At 37.1% G+C, this 20,178-nt stretch overlaps 1 protein-coding gene across 4 annotated transcripts in view; it reads left to right on the plus strand.

Moving 5' to 3' along the window:
• Positions 1-20,178, plus strand: part of LOC133447225 (teneurin-3-like) — a 331,811-nt gene that overhangs the window by 267,013 nt on the left and 44,620 nt on the right. For all 4 annotated transcript variants that reach the window (XM_061725813.1, XM_061725823.1, XM_061725804.1 and 1 more), the window contains 9 exons: positions 468-587; positions 5,172-5,304; positions 7,194-7,322; positions 11,470-11,601; positions 12,180-12,315; positions 12,938-13,081; positions 13,399-13,470; positions 16,434-16,611; positions 17,973-17,993. In XM_061725813.1, the coding sequence (XP_061581797.1) occupies positions 468-587; positions 5,172-5,304; positions 7,194-7,322; positions 11,470-11,601; positions 12,180-12,315; positions 12,938-13,081; positions 13,399-13,470; positions 16,434-16,611; positions 17,973-17,993 (1,065 nt within the window). The remainder of the gene's footprint in view (positions 1-467; positions 588-5,171; positions 5,305-7,193; positions 7,323-11,469; positions 11,602-12,179; positions 12,316-12,937; positions 13,082-13,398; positions 13,471-16,433; positions 16,612-17,972; positions 17,994-20,178) is intronic.

The following is a 20,178-nucleotide window of genomic DNA, read 5'->3' on the forward strand; positions in this document are numbered from 1 at the left end:
ATAGCATTTTCTTAAAAACCAAAAGAGAATGACATGTTTTTAAATGTATGTTGGCATCATTTCAGAATTTAACTCCAGTAATGGAGACACGTCTCCTTTTCTTACCTTTTTTAGCTTTTTGTACAGTAAAATTGCAGACACCTAAGATTATACAGAGTCTTCTGAATTGAAAAAAAACCTCTGTATTGAGTCAGGGAGCATTTATGATTTTGCTCTGAACATAATTTGCATGATTTTATAATAAAACAAATCATAAAATTTAATAACATGAGAATTTAGAAAAAGTGGCTCTGTGTGAGCAAAGTAATCAGCCTTATTGATGATGCGTATGGCTCCTTTTTGAAGTTTTGTTATTGAATTTATATCTGGTATTGGTGGTTCAAAATGCTTAAATAATTATTTACAGGTATAGTAACTCATTTCCTAGATGTTACAACTACTAAAGGACTTTATCTGTTTTGTTTCAGCTTGGTGTCAATAATCCGAGGGCAGGTCCTGACCTCTGATGGAACCCCTCTGATCGGAGTCAACGTGACGTTTGTCCACTACCCCGACCACGGATACACAATAACACGCAAAGATGGCATGTGAGTACTCGTTTACCTTCATGCTATATTACTAACAGCATTGTATCTGTCTACCTACATGTCTTTCTTTCATGTTTAAATGTAGTGCACAACCTCAAGTTATAAAAATGACTTATTCTTTGTGTTCAATAAATGACATTTTGAAATGAAACTGATGAACTACTTGATAATAATAAGAATTCATTCACATCAAGTCAGCAATAAAGATTAAGTCCATATTTTAAGTGCCCGTCTGCGCACATTAGACCTCATCAGTGGGACGACTGTTTTCTACAGTACAAGTACCAGCCATCAATCACCGATCAAGTACCAGCGATCAATGTTCATGACAACAAACACCTGCTGGTTCACAGTACAGAAACATCAACCTCTGACAATATATGTTGAATTCAATTACATTTTATTTATGTAGCGTCTATTACAACAGAAGTTGTCTCTAGGATCTTTCCTACGGTGGCCGAGACCCGCCATTGCTGAAAATAAAAGTTACACTGCAAACAGAAACAAACGCCGCTGCAAATAGAAGAAACGCTTAGCAAATAAAATAAACACTGCAAATATAAAGAAACCCCGCTGCAAATACATAAAAAAACGGCGCAAATAAAAAAGCCACAACGGAAGTGAATTACTGGGGACTATTTTTGCTGATGCACATTAAAAATGACACGTAGCGACGTTGAACACTAATCTTTTCACTTATTTTCTCGTTCTTTGTTCTTCTTATTCCTCGCTCTTCTTATTTCTTCCTTTTCACTTACGTCCTCTTCGTCTTCTTCTTCTCCTCTCACGTAAAAAACATCGGTGCATCAGCAAAAATAGTCCCCGGTAATTCACTTCCGTTGTGGCTTTTTTATTTGCGTCGTTTTTTTATTTTATTTGCAGTGGGGTTTCTTTATATTTGCAGCATTTCTTTTATTTGCAGCGACGTTTGTTTTTATTTGCAGCGTTTCTTTAATTTTCAGCAATGGCGGGTCTCGGCCACCGTACTTTCCAGAAACCAGAACATAAACCCCCGAGCAATTATTACATACACATAACATAAACAATGACAGGTCAAAACTCCCCCAGTGGGAAAAAAAATAGTCAGGTAGAGCAGGAGAATGAAGAACGGAGAGGAGAGACACAGATAAATTGTTAATGGCACATAAAACAAAATATACTAGTAATAATTATCCATGAGCTGTTTTATGTACATATTTATGTTTATTGTCCATAATAGTTCTGCTGGACTTCCTTTACTGCACAGGTTAGAGCATGTTGTTGGGATTAAAGGGACAGCTCTATGTTGGTTTAAATCATACCTATCTGACAGGTTCCAGTTTGTTCATGTACATGAGGTTTCTTCAGAACAGTCCAGGGTCTGTTATGGTGTTCCGCAGGGTTCAGTGCTAGGACCAATCTTGTTTAGTTTATACATGCAGCCGTTGGGAAGTATAATCCAGAATCACGGCATACACTTTCATTGTTATGCTGATGATACGCACCTTTACTTGTCTATGAAGCCGGATGAAACAGAACCGTTAGTTAAACTTCAGGCATGTCTTAAAGACTGGATGTCGACAGACTTTGCTTTTAGATTTCGTTGAAACAGAGGTTATTGTTTTGGTCCCCAAACACCTTAAGATTAGAAAATATTGCGATGGCCTCCAGTACAACTGTTTGAAGCCTTTATTCTTTAATTGTTTTGAAGATGGTTTCTTGAGAAAGAGACCAGATAATTCCCACAACTCATGGATTATGTCCATATATTTTTACACAATCTTTTTGACTGATGTACAAATCTGCCAGCCTATCCTAAATATAGTATCTTTACAACTATTTAGCTTATTTGGTAGACATAGTTTGGGGTTTATTAATCACTGGATCTTCAGAGTAGTTTTGGATCATTATTCCTTTCAATTTTCTTCCTTTCTTTTTGCTCTTGTGTTTTTGTCAACCCTGCTCTGCAGCGCTTTTAGTTTGGTTTTTGCATATTAATTCACCTTTTTTGGAACTCCTGCCTCCTGGTCTCTCCTGCGTTTGGGTCCATGTAGCACCCTATAATGTAATAATTTCCTATAATGTAATAATTTCCTGAAAATGTAATAACATTTGCACTTAACTCAATCGAAAATGTAATAAAAACTAATAATGTAATAACTTGACCAATAATGTAATAAAATATCCTGACTGATATTGTAATAACATTTTTACCGATAATGTAATACCTTATTGAGAATTTATTACATTTTTAGGTGGGTCTTTTTTTTCTTCCAAAACTGATAATGTAATACTTGACAAATAAAAATGTTCATTTTCAGTCCAGAGTTCTACATTTTGTGTTTTAAGTATCTAAGAATGCTATATACACTGGATTTGAAACAACTGAATGACTATTGGGTTAAATTGCAGACTTTGAGTACCATGTAATAAATTCCCAATAATGTAATAAGGTATTACATTATCGGTAAAAATGTTATTACAATATCCGTCAGTTATTACATTATTGGGTTTTATTACATTTTCGATTGAGTTAAGTGCAAATTTTATTACATTTTCAGGCGTTATTACATTTTCAGGAAATTATTACATTATAGGAAATTATTACATTATAGGGTGCTACATTCCTCATCTACCCATTCTTGACACATATCACATTGTAGATGTAAGAATTGCTTCAATGATTTGTAAAAAAAAACATTTTCTAGCATTTGAAAGATCTTCGTGTTCGTTTGTCTGGTGTGTCATAAGAAAACCAGTGAACAGAATCAGATGTTAATACAAGCTTTTATTATATCATGCACAATGTTTTCCAGCCAGAGGTTCACTTTTCTAAAACCACATACTGCAGGTAGGAGAGAAATGCAGCCGGTGCTCATCGATCCAGTTCTATTTATACTAAAAAGGGAGGTGTTCTTTACGTTATAGGTGTGGATGTTGAACCGTATCTGTGAAAACATCTGCAGGGAAAGAAACCTAAACACGTCACACTTTCAGCCATATATATCGTGCTGATTGTTTCTTACTTGAGATGCTACCTCAGCAAATACCTAAGATCACTAAAACTTTGAGAAAAACAGGATGGAACAGTTTTAAAACATCTCTTTCTCTTCGTTGTCTACAGAAGAACTCAGCTAAAAAATCTATTCATGCAAACCAGGATGTGTTCCTGCGTTGAGAGTAACCACCGGTGTAGAATCTTGTAGTAAAAACTAGTGCTGTCAGGCCATTAACAAAAATGAATCTAATTACAGGATTTATAATTAATTAATCTAATTAATCACATTTTAATCTCATATCTGCTTAAAGGTCCCCACATAAAGAATTAGAATTCTAGGACATTACAAAATTGCAGTGGATGACTGATCAATTGAATACACTAAGAAGAGAAGATTTGAAGTGTGTTTCATAAATTAAATTCAAAAGAAAAAGCTCAAGCACATCAGCAAACCAATTAGGACAGGGGCATTATTCAAAAATGCAATACAAATACAGTTGAATAAATAAAATTCAGAAATAAAATATGGCTGAGTCTCAAATAGACACTTAAGCAGACTCTAAATAAATAGCAAAGAGTTGTCTTAAATAAATAAAACAATACATGAAGTGAACTTCAAACAATATTTTCCCATAAAATCCTGCCTATCAAAGTTCTGTCCTCAGTTTATGTCAACTCTGTCAGATTTTTATACAAGCCTCACTAAATCAGGAAATAGAATGATCAGCTATTTCCCTGAGGACCCTTTTCTCTCCCTGCCTGTTCTGAATGCAACGCTACCACACATACTCTGGTAGCTTTTACATTTTTTGATATTTTAGACAAACAATGTTGATATTCCTATGGTCACAGCTGGAACATGTCAACACCGTCTCTCTGTTATGATAATGTTTTTAAACAGTAGTGGATTGAATTAAGGTATTTTAGTAAGGTTATTGAGACAGCTAGCAACTGAGGAAAAACCAGCTAGCTGCAGTGAACATACATGTTTTGGCGGGAAAATACCCTGCCCTTTTGTCAACTCCGTCAGACGTCAACTCCGTCAGGTTCTACACCTGACGGAGTTGACATGTAAGCTGACGGAGTTGAGAAATCCAACTATAACCTCTTAATATGCTAAAATAATATCATTTGTGAACATAGTAAAGAATTAAAATATTATTTCAGGGTTTTGTTTATACATAAATGTACACATATAGCATGAATTAAATCATTTCATATTACATTATTTGACCTTGTACTGTATACCCTACAGGCTGTGGTCTGCTTAGTATTGGGTAACTTTCCCAGCGCTTATATTATAATTATACTGTATATTACATTAAAGGACCAGATTGTAGATTTTGACAACATATCGTGGTGAAATGGAATATTACATTGAATGGTCATCTCTATGGAGGGATCCATAGAGGGGGTGGTGTCATTTCTGATATGCTTATGGGGGGGCGGTGGCCATGAGTGCGAGGGCCCGTTCATCGCTGCTCGCAGCTTTAATTGTTTTTTTAATTGCATTACAGAAAATCACAATATTCAAATTTTCTGAGACAGTCCTGTATATTAATGTTTTTTATTTGAGCCTAATATGATTGAGCTCTTGTGGTTTCCAGGTTTGACCTCCTGGCCAACGGCGGGGCGTCGTTGACGCTGAGTTTTGAGCGCGCTCCGTTCCTCACACAGTACAGAACCGTGTGGGTGCCATGGAACGTCTTCTACGTGATGGACACCCTGGTGATGAAGAAGGTACGTGAGGAACTGGGGATTCCCCCGTCAGGAGGGGATCACCAAAACCCAGCTGTCTGCAGCATCTTCCACCTGCTTAAGACTAATAGCACGTTTTAATTGATTTACAGAGGCTTAACATGCAGCAGACTGACTCAAGACTCAGACCCCGTCCACACGTAGCCGGATATCTGCGGATATCTGCTAAACCGGAGATATTTTCCTCCGTTTTGACCTGTCATCCACACAAAAACGCAAATAAACGAAGGTTTAAAAAAACTCCGGGCAAAGTGAAGATTTTTGAAAACTCCGTTTATGTAGATGCGTGTGGACACACATAACCGGAGATTTGCGTTTTCGAACGTCACATTATGCGCCAAAACAACAACAAATCTGCTCTGACGTGCGCCTTTTGTTTAATACAGATGATCCAGCATCTGTTCTCCAAGCTATTTATTAAATAAATGGTCTCTGCTCTTGACCACCACTTACTGCGTTACACCGACACAGAGGCTCCGCCGTACCCTACACCGTAGGGTACGCGGCGACGCGCACCCTAGGTGTAGGGCCCGCGGCTCCGCAGAGCCCGCAGAGACGCGGAGCCCGCGGAGCCCGCGGAACCCGCGGACGTGCAGCTTCCCCGGGAGCTGCAGATGATCTACAGGTTAGAATGCTTATGAAGTGGTCGAAAACGCAGATCTTCGGTTACGTGTGGATGCAAATTTTTTTATAAACGGAGGAGGGAAATATTCGTTTTTAAAAATACCCGGCTACGTGTGGACGGGGTCTCAATGACTCAATAACTACATGGGACAAGATTATTTTACAGTGATGTTTTAACTGCATGTCACTAACTTAATACATTCACTGAAGCACTGTGAATGAAGAGATGAATCTGTGAAGAAACTGACACGGTTTTGGGTTAATGGCCACGGTTACATGATGTTTTTTAATTCAGAATTAATTATTCCGAATTAAACTATTTTCCTTTGAGTTTACATGGAAACAGTAATTCTGAATTGAGGTTTACATGTAAAACACGTTCGGTCGGCTTTATAGGACTGTCTCAGAAAATTAGATTATTGTGATAAAGTTCTTTATTTTCTGTAATGCAATTAAAAAAACTAAAATGTCATACATTCTGGATTCATTACAAATCAACTGAAATATTGCAAGCCTTTTATTATTTTAATATTGCTGATTATGGCTTACAGTTTAAGATTAAGATTCCCAGAATATTCTAATTTTTTTAAATAGGATATTTGAGTTTTATTAAGCTGTAAACCATGATCAGCAATATTAAAATAATAAAAGACTTGCAATATTTCAGTTGATTTGTAATGAATCCAGAATGTATGACATTTTTGCATTACAGAAAATAAAGGACTTTATCACAATATTAACATTTTCTGAGACAGTCCTGTATCCAATTCCTACAGGTCTGGGGGTTGGGAAGGTTCTGATTGGATAGGGGGGCGGACCGGAGGTTACATCTGTTCTTTTAATGATTTCTATTTATTAAATAAATGGTCTCTGCTCTTGACCAGCGTTTACTGCTGCTGCATCTTGAAACTTTGTTTGGAAAACAAGCCCAGTGTGGAATATAAGCGTCATGGAGACAGACGGGGGAGGGAACGAGCAGAAAGAAAGACCGGGAATAATTTAAAGAGGAATGAGTGTAAACATGATCACGAAATTATTCTATTTGGATTTAAAATTGGAATAAACCAGCCACTTACTTCAGAATTAAGTTTAATTCGGAATGGCCATTTTCATTCAGAATTAGGTGTTTACATGGTCATTTGTACTCATTTTAAATGGGATTTAGTTTTAATTCAGAATTAAAGAGGAATCAAACGTCCCATGTAAACGCACTGATTGTGATGGAAACATTAATCTTCTTGTTTCAGGAGGAGAACGACATTCCCAGCTGTGACCTGAGCGGCTTCATCAGACCCAGTCCCGTCATCGTGGCCTCCCCTCTGTCTACGTTCTACAGAGCTTCCTCTGAAGACGGCCCCATCATACCGGAAACTCAGGTCAGACTAAAAACACACTTATTTTGTTTTTTTTTTTTATTTTTGACTGCAAGGAATAATTGTGTCATAGCAGTTGCAGGTTATTATGCTTAAGTTCTTACTTAAAGGGAACCTATTATGGCCTTGAATGTCTTAAAAACAAGCTCTTGATTGTTTTTGCTAAATAAAATGCACACGTGTGCTTAGCCAACAGTTTTATAATTTAAAGCTACCTGAAATAACTTATATTACCCAGCAAAGAAGAACCTCTAGAAATAAGCACTATACTCCCAGATCTTGTCATGTTGCCTGATTTAAGGCAAAAATGTCTTTGTCAGTGGGGTGAAAAATACTTTCTTGACTGAAATTCTTAAAAAAAAAAAAAAAACAGGTGAGCTACTTAACAAACAATTTGACAAATTTTCTTGAAACAAGGCTTTTTTTTTTTTTTACTTTTTTATAAATTTGTTTTTGCCGTGTAGGAAAATGGATCACAATTTATAACTGCTGTCTTACGAAATGGCTTTGGCAACCGCTTAATTTGACGTTTTAAATGTCGGTTACCATTGTTCTAAACTTAACTACCAAACAGAAACAAGTTTGTTTGGACATGGAATTTACTTAAAAAAAATATTTCTACAGTGTCTGAAAATGACTTTGATCTTCTTCAAAACATAATTTATTTTAGAATAAACCAGATTACAATATTTATTAACACGAGGCTTTGAAACAATAGTTTTTTGGTTTTAACCCTGATTTTCCCCCTCCTTTTGATTGACACCTCATTCGACCAATCAGGAGCTTCCCTGTCCCCTACACAGCCTACAACAGCCAATGAGCGCCTGTATGGAAATGAAGCCCATGTCCCCCATTTGTCATGAAAAAAATTAGCCAATTGGAGCAATCGTGCTGATGACTGGCACATTGTATAGCCCAGGGGTCGGCAACCCACGGCTCTACAGCCGCATGCGGCTCGTTAGCGCTGCCCTAGTGGCTCCTGGAGCTTTTTCACAAATGTTTGATCTTTTTTTTCCCGTTTTTTTCTTTTTTTTTTCCTTTTTTTCTCTTTTTTTTTCTTCTTCTCTTTTCTCTCTTCTTTTTCTCAACATTTCGGCTTTTTTCTCGACATTTTGACTTTTTTCTCGACATTTCAACTTTTGTCTCAAGATTGTACTTCAACATTAATCTTGACATTTCGACTTTTTTCTTGAAATTTCGACTTTTTTCTCGACATTTCGACTTTTTTCTCGAAGTGCATAATGAAAAAAAAAATCTTCCCCCAGTTCTAACTAATATAGAAACATGCAGCATGTTTTGTCTTCATTCTAAGGCTTATACAAGACTTTTCATTTTTTGCGGCTCCAGACATATTTGTTTTTTGTGTTTTTGGTCCAATATAGCTCTTTCAACATTTTGGGTTGCTGACCCCTGATATAGCCAATGAAATGCTGAAAACAACGATGTGCCGCTTCAGGGGGTGGAAACAAAGCCACAATAAGGAAGTCCATGCGTAAAGTGAATTCACTTCCAGCAAATGAAACGTGCGTCCGTGTTTTGACTCTTTTATGTGTAAAGTTTTCAGTAACCTTTTTTCAGCAATATTGATAGTGAATCTGGATATGGGATAGGATACCTCTAAGTGTCAACTTTAGAGGCCAAAATTATGACTTTACGTTGAAAGGTTCAAGAGTTATGCCCGTGGTTATCAAAGTGTCCTTTTGGAATCTCCAAATGGCCATTTTTTGAAAGTTCTAGACACAATCTTACAAAAACATGTGTAAAATGCTCATTTTTTGTGGTATTGTTATCAAATTTGAACGTGCACTAGGTAAGGCCTCATGCTGTGGTGCCATTGTGTTTTCCAGCTAATAAGTCACAGCTACTCATCTGCAGACATCTGGTTACAAAACAGATTTCCAGCGGAAATAAAAACCTTCTATTTCAGTGTGTTCAAACTTAGATTACTCAATGCTAGTAGCAGTTACAGGGAAAAACTTCAGAGTGACTGCGTTTACATGCATCAATAACCCTTTTAAAACTGGAATATTAGCAATAACCCGGTTTTGCACGGCCATGTAAACACCAATAACCCCTTTAAATAACCCGAATTTGCTCATGTTCCGGTTTTTAAAAACCCCAATATGAGCCCTGGGTTACTCCTTTTAAAACCTGAATATTGGGTCATGTAAACACCAAACAGAATATCCCCATCAAACGGAACAGGAATTTGTTTTCTGCTCATGTTTTGTTCACAAGGAATCCTGGTTTTGAGTCCAGGAAGTTCTTATAAACACGGAGAAACACAAGACCAGGAGGAGACTAATCACTTCATAAATGTAATGAAGGATATGAACATTTCTGTTTTGAATTTGGATACAGGAAGAAGAAAATGACGGTAATTGCGTCATCACCCTCTCTGTGCGTCGCTGGTTTGATCCAGATATCCCAAATGATTAATTACCATGTAAACGGAATATTCTGAATGTTTCAGTAACCGGAATATTAACAATAACCCGAATTTTGACTGCATGTAAACATAGTCAGTGTATGAAGTGGACAGAAAGTTGACAAACAAGCAGCAAAACCCGGCCAGAAAAGGCTTATCCCGACGTTGATCCATCCTCGTTTTGAAAATGACGCCTGTCTGACTGCGTATAAATCCTGCTTTATGTAGGGAGAAAACGTCACTGTACGCCCACACGAGTTAGGTCTGGTCTTGCGGTTAACGCCCCCGGACTCGCCTCCAGGCCAGAGGTGACCAGTAACACACCTGGAGGGAACCAGTGGATATTCACCACATATTCTCAAGAGGAGTGTGTATGCATGACAGTCCAAATTAAAGGCAGGCAGAAAGAATCAGCTCCACGGCTTTAGAGCTGAGCCCATTATAGATGAGGCCAGTGTAGAGGGCAGACTTAAAAGGGCTGTAATGGATCTGTAATGAACACTAAACGCTCAGCTAATGAAGCGTTTGGACATGAAAACCATTGGAACAACCTAATGAAGCCTTCCTTGTAAATTATTTTTACCATCAGATATCCCATCCATTTTTCTTCAAACTCCCTTATTTGCAAAATGTCTGTGTTGTGCCCTCAGATATAACCATTTTGGAGTTTTTAGAGTTTTGAATTGTAGTGTTTTCGGCAGGTAACGGTGGAAGTGTGTAGTGTGCTCAACCTTCAGCCAAGGATATCTAAAAGATCATGTGTAGTTTTAAAGTCTCTCTGTGTGCAAAATATTTTTAAGGGCAGAAGTGAAATTGTGTTTGTCATGGAGTGCGTTTACATGGGAAGTTTAATTCCTCTTTAATTCAGAATTAGAATTAAATCCGATTTAAAATGAGTAAAAATGACCATGTAAACACCTAATTCTGAATGAAAATGGCCATTCCGAATTAAACTTAATTCTGAAGTAAGTGGCTGGTTTATTCTGATTTTATTTTAGAATAATTCCGCGATCATGTAAACACTCATTCCCAGTACTCGAGTCAGGGGGGGATGGTGGATTTTATCATATGGGGACAGATAATCGGTGCTGATTACAAATAATATAATATATTACAAATAATAGCAGTGACCAAAACAGCTGCAGAAATACTGCAGGAATGACATAGCAGCAGTTAAATGCAGCCTTCTGTAAGCTTTAAATATCCACTGGGCTTACATCAAATACATCAAAACACAACAATAAAAAACACTTTTCTGAACTTATCAATATGACTCTGTCCTTCACAGGATAAGTAAAACTGATCACTGCAAAAACTCACAATCTTAACAAGAATATTTGTCCTATTTCTAGTTAAAATGTCTCTGTAGCTAGCTCGTTGCCACTGGGGCCGACCGACAGAGGACACAGGGTTTAGTGCAGGAACTCCTTTATTCAATCACACCGCCACACGTGCACCAGCAGAGTGGCTGCTCCTCCACCCTGCCACAGTCTCATTTTAGTAGTATCTCATTATCATTGTCATCATTGTTTTTATCTCTGCACCGTAGAATGTGTATGTATTTATTCATTTATTTACCCGTCAAGAACATTTCCCAGAAATCCCTGCTAGGAGCACATGAAGCTTCAACCACATTAAAAGTGTGAATATGCTGCTCCATTTGCTGATCAGTGGTGAAATAATGAGGTGCTTACTCATATTCTGTTCTTTTTGGCTCTTCAGGTTTTACAAGAAGAAACGTCAATACCAGGCAGTGAAATAAAGCTCATCTACCTGAGCTCCAGAGCGTCGGGGTATAAACCCGTCCTCAAAGTCTCCATGACACAGTCTTCCATACCTTTCAATCTGATGAAGGTGAGCGCATCATCATTGTTTTCAGAAAGAGCTCGCTATGATACAGAACGTCAACACAGTATACCAACCATACTGCAAAAACCCAAAGTCTTAACAAGAATATTTGTCTTATTTCTAGTTAAAATGTCTCATTTTTAGTAAAAAAATCTCATTACACTTAAAACAAGACCAATCACTGGAAAAAAAACAACAATTTTCACCTGTTTCAAGTAGATTTTCACTTAAAATAAGTTGAAAAATCTGCCAGTGGAACAAGATTTTTTTGCTTGTAATGAGAAGATAAATCTTGTTCCACTGGCAGAATTTTCTACTTATTTCAGTGAAAATTTACTTGAAACAGGTGAAAATTGTCAAATAACAAGTTATTTTTCTGGTAATGACTCTTGTTTTAAGTGTAATGAGATTTTTTGACTAAAAATGAGACATTTTAACTAGAAATAAGACAAATATTCCTGGTAAGATTTTGAGGTTTTGCAGTGCATTATCATTTTCAGCCATCTGATCATTAATTAGCATCATGAATTACAGGACTTTATGCTAAATAATAGTCATTTATGTGTCTGTAATTGTGGGTCCAGGTTCATCTGATGGTGGCAGTCGTGGGTCGGCTCTTCCAGAAATGGTTTCCTGCTCAACCAAATTTATCCTACACCTTCATCTGGGACAAGACGGACGCCTATGGCCAACGTGTTTACGGACTATCAGAAGCAGTTGGTGAGTCTGAACCTGCAGAAACAGATACACTGCGTTGTTCACAAGCTTTAGGGCTGAAAGACAAAATGGTACTTTAATAAACTTTTTATGCCATTATTTTTATAATGTCTTGTCCCTATTAAAAAATTAATAAAGTTTAAATACTTCCTAGAAATCTGAGTTTAAACTTTTATTCTATGCTTAACATAAATAGCTCTTTTTTTTAAAGTGAAAAGAATTTACACGCAGGAGGTGGGAGCGAGATCCTCTTTCTAAAGACATTTACGTGGTTGACCTGACGGCCTAATTGATCTACCTCAAATTTAAATCTTTTTTTAAGAAATTCTGCCACAGGATACCTTATTCATAATTTTAAAATGTACTTCTTTAACTTTAGGCAAAATAGACCATTTAATAAATTTGGAATGCGCTTTGTTTAATGTGTTTATATTTACCATGCAAGAATCCTGTGGAATTATCCTTCTGCAAAAATCAAATCCCAGGTATATGTTGGTCTGCAGAATGAAGAGTCTTTTAGTTCAGGAGTTACAACCTGTTTTCCGTGCATTCCATTAACTTTTTGTTTCATAAGAGAGTCAAAAGAGAAATGCTAAAGTCCAGTGTGGTCGTGTGTCCCCGCCAGTGTCGGTAGGGTTTGAGTACGAGTCCTGCCTGGACCTGATCCTGTGGGAGAAGAGAACAGCCGTCCTGCAGGGATATGAGATGGATGCTTCCAACATGGGAGGCTGGACGCTGGATAAACATCATATTCTGGATGTTCAAAATGGTAGGTGGCATTTCATACACTCTGTTTTTCCCTTGAATAAAATCTAAATAAAAATGTAATTAAAAGTTACATCAATTCTGGTTTTACAAAATATTTTAAAATATTTTAAAATTGGTCTAAGATGGTTTAGCTGTCAAAAACAGTGTAATCAATATATATATATATATATATATATATATATATATATATATATATATACATATATACATATAGCATATGGCCTGTATAGCCATTAGAGACAAGAAAGGTTGTTGTCATGTTTATTCAGATGTTGACCTTTATTTTCTTCCAGAGCTCATTATCTCTCTGTCCAACAGGTATACTGTATAAGGGCAGCGGGGAGAACGTTTTCATTTCTCTGCAACCTCCTGTCATCAGCAGCATCATGGGTAATTATACATTCAAACATTACCCATTTTTTGGTATTTTTTTGCATTTCTGTATTTTTGATTAGTGTTTATGTTTTCATTGCAACTTGAACTGTTTCTTGACTATCTAAAACAGCTAAAACCAAACAACTTAATGAATGCAATTTCAAAGCGTATAGTAATATCAGGTACATGCTACATGCCATCAAGTTCAGGTTAATATGATGATATTGACTTGCCATATAATAAAGAGCAGTAGCCACAGACAAAACACTAAGTTTTAACCCTACATTTTAGCTGAAGGTTCCCCTTTATAATAATAATAATAATTAGGATGATATTGATAAATAATGCTAATGCCATTAACACCTTTATTGGACACCTGCCAGCCAATCATAATCGAGTATTCACACAGACCTTGGTATGAATGAAATTGAATTGTTCAAATGAAACGTACGTGGATTTGGGCGTACAAGCAGTTTTGAACATCCGTTCAAAGTTTTTTTTGCGTTGGCAAGATTTCTGCACAAGGACACTGAAATCCCCGCCCTCTCCGTCCACGAGGCCCCAGGGCTTCAGGTCTGTTCAAGGCCCCGTTTCCACGGAGCAAAAACGCTGGTGTTTTCATGCGTTTTGGCCGTTCGTTTACATGAAAACGAAGCTCAAAGTCTCCAAAAATGATCATTTCTGAAAACTCCGGCCAAAGTGGAGATTTGCAAAAACTCCGTCTTCACGTTTGCTTGTAAACGGAGAGAAACGGACATTTAGGCTTCAGAATGTCAGAAACGTCACCACACTGCAAAAAACTCAAAATCTTAAAAATAATATTTGTCTTATTTTTAGTTAAAATGTTTCATTTTTAGTCAAAAAAATCTCATTACACTTAAAACAAGACTCATCACTGGAAAAAAGTGAAAATTTTCTTGAAACAGGCGAAAATTGTCAAAATTGTTTATCTGGTGATGACTCTTGTTTTAAGTGTAATGAGATTTTTGACTAAAAATGAGACATTTTAACTAGAAATAAGACAAATATTCCTGGTAAGATTTTGAGTTTTTGCAGTGCAGCGTCATGAGTGCGACCTGTGTTTACAATTTGTTTGGCCAGGGTCAATATTTTATTGTATTTTACCTGTTTTATATTCTAAAGTCACACTTAAAAGTAACTCCACTTCTCTCTCACTCCAAACGAAAGACTCTCGTTCATCTTGGAAGTAACTGGAAGTTACTCGTGTCATTTGTTGATGTTTTTTTCCAGGATTCTGATTGGCTAGCATGACTTTATCTTCTCGTTACACTGCCCCCTGTAGGATTGGCCCCTGGGGGGGCGCGAAACTTGGTCTGCTTTGAGGATATGCAGTTGTAAAAATTATATTTGCGCACGTTAAATAAATAGAAAATAATACCACACCTAATGGAATACTGTAATCCAAGTCTGTATAAACCCACGTAGTATTTTAAAATGACCAAAATATATTTCTAAGTTATTTAGCAGGATAGAAACTTAATAACTTATTAATATATCATTATTCAACATTTAATCATACTATTACTCCGACAGGTTGTTAAAGGAAAAATGTTAAAAATGTTGCTCTCATATTAAAAGAGACATTTTTCAGAAATTATTTTATGTCCTTGCAATTATTTTCTGTGCGTATTTTATACATTGGTGACACAAAGTGAACGTGAGAAAGACAAAGTACAGGGTAAACCAAGGAGAAATGTATCACAAAAACATAATTAATGTTCATTTTTTCAATTAAAGATTTGTAACAAATCACTTTACTATTTTGGTGCTAGTACGTACGGGTCGGGGGGCCCGGCTGGTCTTAGACACAAGTAGGGGGGGGGACAAGGAAAAAAGGTTGGGAACCACTGGTGTAAATGATGGTATTTTTCAAAACGTAGATGGAGAAATATGCGTTTTTGTAAATACCCGGCTATGTGTAAACGTGGCCTAAAGGAACAGGGTGGTCTACTGGATCAAAGGCTGTGCTTTAATCACGCAGCACCAGGACTGAGGTAGTTTTTGCGAGTCCAAGCTGCACTTTTCCAGTGCCCTGGACTGAAACTGTATAATAAAGGGTCTGTATTTGAATTGGCTTTTATTTTGTACAGGGGTGCCAGCTTTCATACACTCAGCTCAAAAACTCAGCAGACACTTTTTTCATGGTCAAGCAGCTCATGTCAATTATCTCCCACAGGAAAATACAGGTTCATTGTAATAAAATATCCTCCAGCTCTAGCTCTGCTGCCAAGTGGCACAGGCTGCACCTAGCTGCAGGAAGATACGTGTTCTCAAAATTACTATTTTATGTGAATTTTAATTTGAAATTGGGCTTTTTCTGCAGAATCAAGTCTTTGCTTTCTTTTGAAGCCAAAAAGAAATGTGTCTCTGCTGCTTTTCTGTCCGTGCTGGACTCTGGTGATGTGATTTCTATGCACTCCTCCTCACATTCTCTGGATGTGGTCGTTGGAACTCTGGGCTTCATCACCTTAAACAGCCTTAAAGCTTTTACTCCCCACTCTACTTTATATGCTCAACTGGGAATGTGTGCTAGCGGCAGTGGACTGGGATTACCTGTGGTAATAATGAGCTGTGGTAATAATGAGCTGTGGTAGCATCAGCTGCCCCCGCCCCACTACACCATTAAACGGCTGTAGAAAATGCAGTGCGTTTACATGGGAAGTTTAATCCCTCTTTAATTCAGAATTAAAATTAATTCTGATTTAAAATGAGTAGAAATGACCATGTAAACACCTAATTCCGAATGAAAATGGCCATTCAGAATTAAACTTAATTCCGAAGTAAGTGGCTGGTTTATTCCGATTTTAAATCCGAATAGAATAATTCTGCGATCATGTAAACACCTGATTTATCATTTAAACGCTAAACATGTCCGGATACTAATTTCTGGTATTAAAAAGCTTCTGTCTTTCACTTTAGTGTGTTTGGAAAAGCTTTTTATTGTGCTGTTGTCCCAGGAAACGGCCGTCGCCGCAGCATCTCGTGCCCCAGCTGTAACGGGCAGGCGGAGGGCAACAAGCTGCTGGCTCCGCTGGCTCTGGCCTGCGGGGTGGACGGCAGCGTCTTCGTCGGAGACTTCAACTACATCCGGAGGATCTTCCCCTCCGGCAACGTGACCAGCGTCATGGAGCTGAGGTAAAGAGGGAGAACCTGCACTTCTGCTGCTGCAGGACTGATTTAAGCTGCTAGAGCAGGGCTCGGCAACCCGCGGCTCTACAGCCGCCCTAGTGGCTCCTGGAGCTTTTTCAAACATGTTTGACCTTTTTTTTCCTTTTTCTTCTTTGTCCCTTTTTTCCCTTTCTTTTCTTTTTTTCTCTTTTTTTCTTTTTTTCCTCTTTTTTCCTTTTTTCTTTTTTTTCTTCTTTTTTTCCTTTTTTCTTTTTTTCCTTTTTTCCTACCCTTTTCCTTTTCTTTTTAATCTCGACATTTCGACTTTTTTCACAAAATTTTGACTATTTCTTCGACATTTCGACTTTTTTCTCGACATTTCACCTTTTTCCTCGAAATTTTGACTTTTCTCTCAACACTTCGACTTTTTTCTCGATATTTTGACTTTTTTCTCGAGATTGTACTTCAACGTTAATCTCGACATTTCGACTTTTTTCACAAAATTTTGACTATTTCCTCGACATTTCGACTTTTTTCTCGACATTTCACCTTTTTCCTCAAAATCTTGACTTTTTTCTCAACATTTCGACTTTTTTCTCGACATTTCGACTTTTTTCTTGAGATTGTACTTCAACGTTAATCTTGACATTTCGACTTTTTTTCTCGACATTTTGACTTTTTTTTCAAAGTGCATAATGAAAAAAAAAAATCTCCCCCAGTTCTAACTAATATAGAAACATGCGGCATGTGTTGCCTTCATTCTAAGGCTGATACAAGACTTTTCATTTTTTGCGGCTCCAGACATATTTGTTTTTTGTGTTTTTGGTCCAATATGGCTCTTTCAACATTTTGGGTTGCCGACCCCTGGTATAGTGGAGCAATTGTGTCCCAATGTCACAAAGAGAAAGGTCTCATCCACAGAGATGATCTGTTTCAAGGTGTATTCCATCCATGGTGGCTGATTTTCATATTTAATGCATGAATGTGGATATATTTGAGAAATGAAGATCTAAAATCAAGACATGCAGGCGGGAAGGCAGAGACTGGTCCGTGGCCAAACTGACCACTATCTCTGCAAACATTTCAGTCATTGGGCTTGTGCCAAACGATAAAAGAAAGTTTGTTAACAGATACTAGAAACAAGTCTGATATTGTGATATGAATTAACTCCCAAACATCTTCTTGAATGTTGATGTCTCAAAACTCAGGCTGTCAGCCACATTGAAATCTTTGTCCTATCGATTGGTGTGAAGCATAAGTCCATTTGAACTGCCGCTTGTCTTCCAGTTATTCTTTTCTCGACTTATTTATGTTGTAATACCAATCAGTCTGTCTACTAACTCCAATTTCTTCTGTATTTTCTTACTTTTGCACAAACCACATTAAAGAAACAAAGATTTCAGGCATAGGTAAGAGGGACTTCATCTTTGAACCGTTTTTTCCACAAGTATGATGTCTGTTCTCAATGGTTACATTGTACTGACCAAAGCTAAAAGAAACATCAAGTCTGGTACAGTAATACACTGCAAAAACTCACAATCTTAACAAGAATACTTGTCTTATTTCAAGTTAGAATGTCTCATTTTTAGTCAAAAGAAATCTCATTACACTTAAAACAAGACTCATCACTGGAAAAACCAACAATTTTCACCTGTTTCAAGTAGATTTTCACTTGAAATAAGTAGAAAAATCTGCCAGTGGAACAAGATTTTTCTGCTTGTAATGAGAAGATAAATCTTGTTCCACTGGCAGATTTTTCTACTTATTTCAAGTGAAAATTTACTTGAAACAGGTGAAAATTGTCAAATAAGTTATTTTTCTGGTAATGACTCTTGTTTTAAGTGTAATGTAGATTCTTTGACTAAAAATGAGACATTTAAACTAGAAATAAGACAAATATTCCTGGTAAGATCTTGAGTTTTTGCAGTGCAACTTGCTTTTCCCATTTCACTCGGCAAATTTGACACAAAATGAAGGTTTTAACTTTTCTCCCGGATTATATAAATGGCAAGTATTGCTTACATTTAGCAGTAGCTGTTATAAGTTGGGGTTTAGGTAGTTAGAGTTTTTGCCTACTTTATCTCTTCCATCAAGTCAACTTCTCTCTGTCATGTTTGTGTTGCAGTCTTGAATTATTTTGTCTTTTTTCTCATAATATGGTTCTTTGTACGAATTATGCATCGTTTCTCCATCCAATCATTATCTTAATTTTTCCTTTATTATTCTCCCCTTTTCTTCTTTCATCTGCCTGTGTCTTGCCCCTGCTTGCCCTGCTGCTGTTTCTCATTCATTCACATCTTTAGTAGCTTTGGCATGTTTACGTGTTCCTGCTTGGATTTGGGGTTGTGTTCAGCTCAGGACTGACACACTAGAAGGCTGCTCTTAAATCAAGAAAAAACACAAAGCTGGAAATGAATCTCTGACAATGTTTTAAACCTGAAAGATAACAATGAGAAAAGATTAAATGACAATATGTTAATCAGCATATTACGGAAGAGTATCAGGGCCATGCAGGAAAACAAATATCTGAGAGTGGAAGATTGTTGAAATGTGGAGAAAAAAGTCGAAATGTTGAGATTAATGTTGAAATACAATTTCAAGAATAAAGTCAACATTTTGTTAATAAAGTCGAAATTTTGCCTTTTTTCTCAAAATTTCAACTTTATACATTAAATTTTGACTTTTTTCTCGAAATTGTATTTCAATATTAATCTCGACATTTCGACTTTTTTCTCCACATTTCGACTTTTTTCTCATAATTGTACTTCAACATTAATCTTGACATTTCGAATTTTTTCTCGACATTTCGACTTTTTTTTCTTGATATTTCGACTTTTTTCTCGAAGTGCATAATGAAAAAAAAATCTTCCTCCTCTAAAATATAATTTTTATTTTTCTCCTGCTGGGCCCTGATACTCTTCTGTAGCATATGAACCTCACAAGTGACAAGAAAACTCCAGATCAAACACATGTTTATATTTATCTGCGTTAATGAACCCTCTCTGATCATCTGCTGATGATCCCCGACTGAGTTAGGACCTGAGGCTGTGTGTGTGTGTGTGTGTGTGTGTGTGTGTGTGTGTGTGTGTGTGTGTGTGTGTGTGTGTGTGTGTGTGTGTGTGTGTGTGTGTGTGTGTGTGTGTGTGTGTGTGTGTGTGTGTGTGTGTGTGTATAATAGATTACACATGACAGTACGGCAGACATGTGTCGTAGAAGTGACAGCCCTTCACACAGTGCAGACGTCTTCAAACCGACAAGCGGACAAACCTATTTATAAATGAACCTGCCGTTGGATTACGCTGGAATATCCCACCGTTCAGAATCCAGACTGTCCTCAGATGAACACGCTCCAACAATCCTCTTCTTTTCCTTCACTTTGACACCACGGCAGCTCTTCTCCCCGTTACTCCAGCTGCAGGAACTCACTTTCTTGGCTTTCAGTTTGTCATTACTGCTTCTTTCTCATGAGCTTTAGAATAGTTCTTTCATTTTCATGTCGTCATGACACTTCAAGAAAGCAACTGTTAATTTGCACTTTACTTTACTGATTTAATTATCCAATACGGTGGCCGAGACCCGCCATTGCTGAAAATA

Source organism: Cololabis saira, chromosome 1, assembly GCF_033807715.1.
Source record: "Cololabis saira isolate AMF1-May2022 chromosome 1, fColSai1.1, whole genome shotgun sequence".
NCBI lineage: Eukaryota > Metazoa > Chordata > Actinopteri > Beloniformes > Belonidae > Cololabis > Cololabis saira.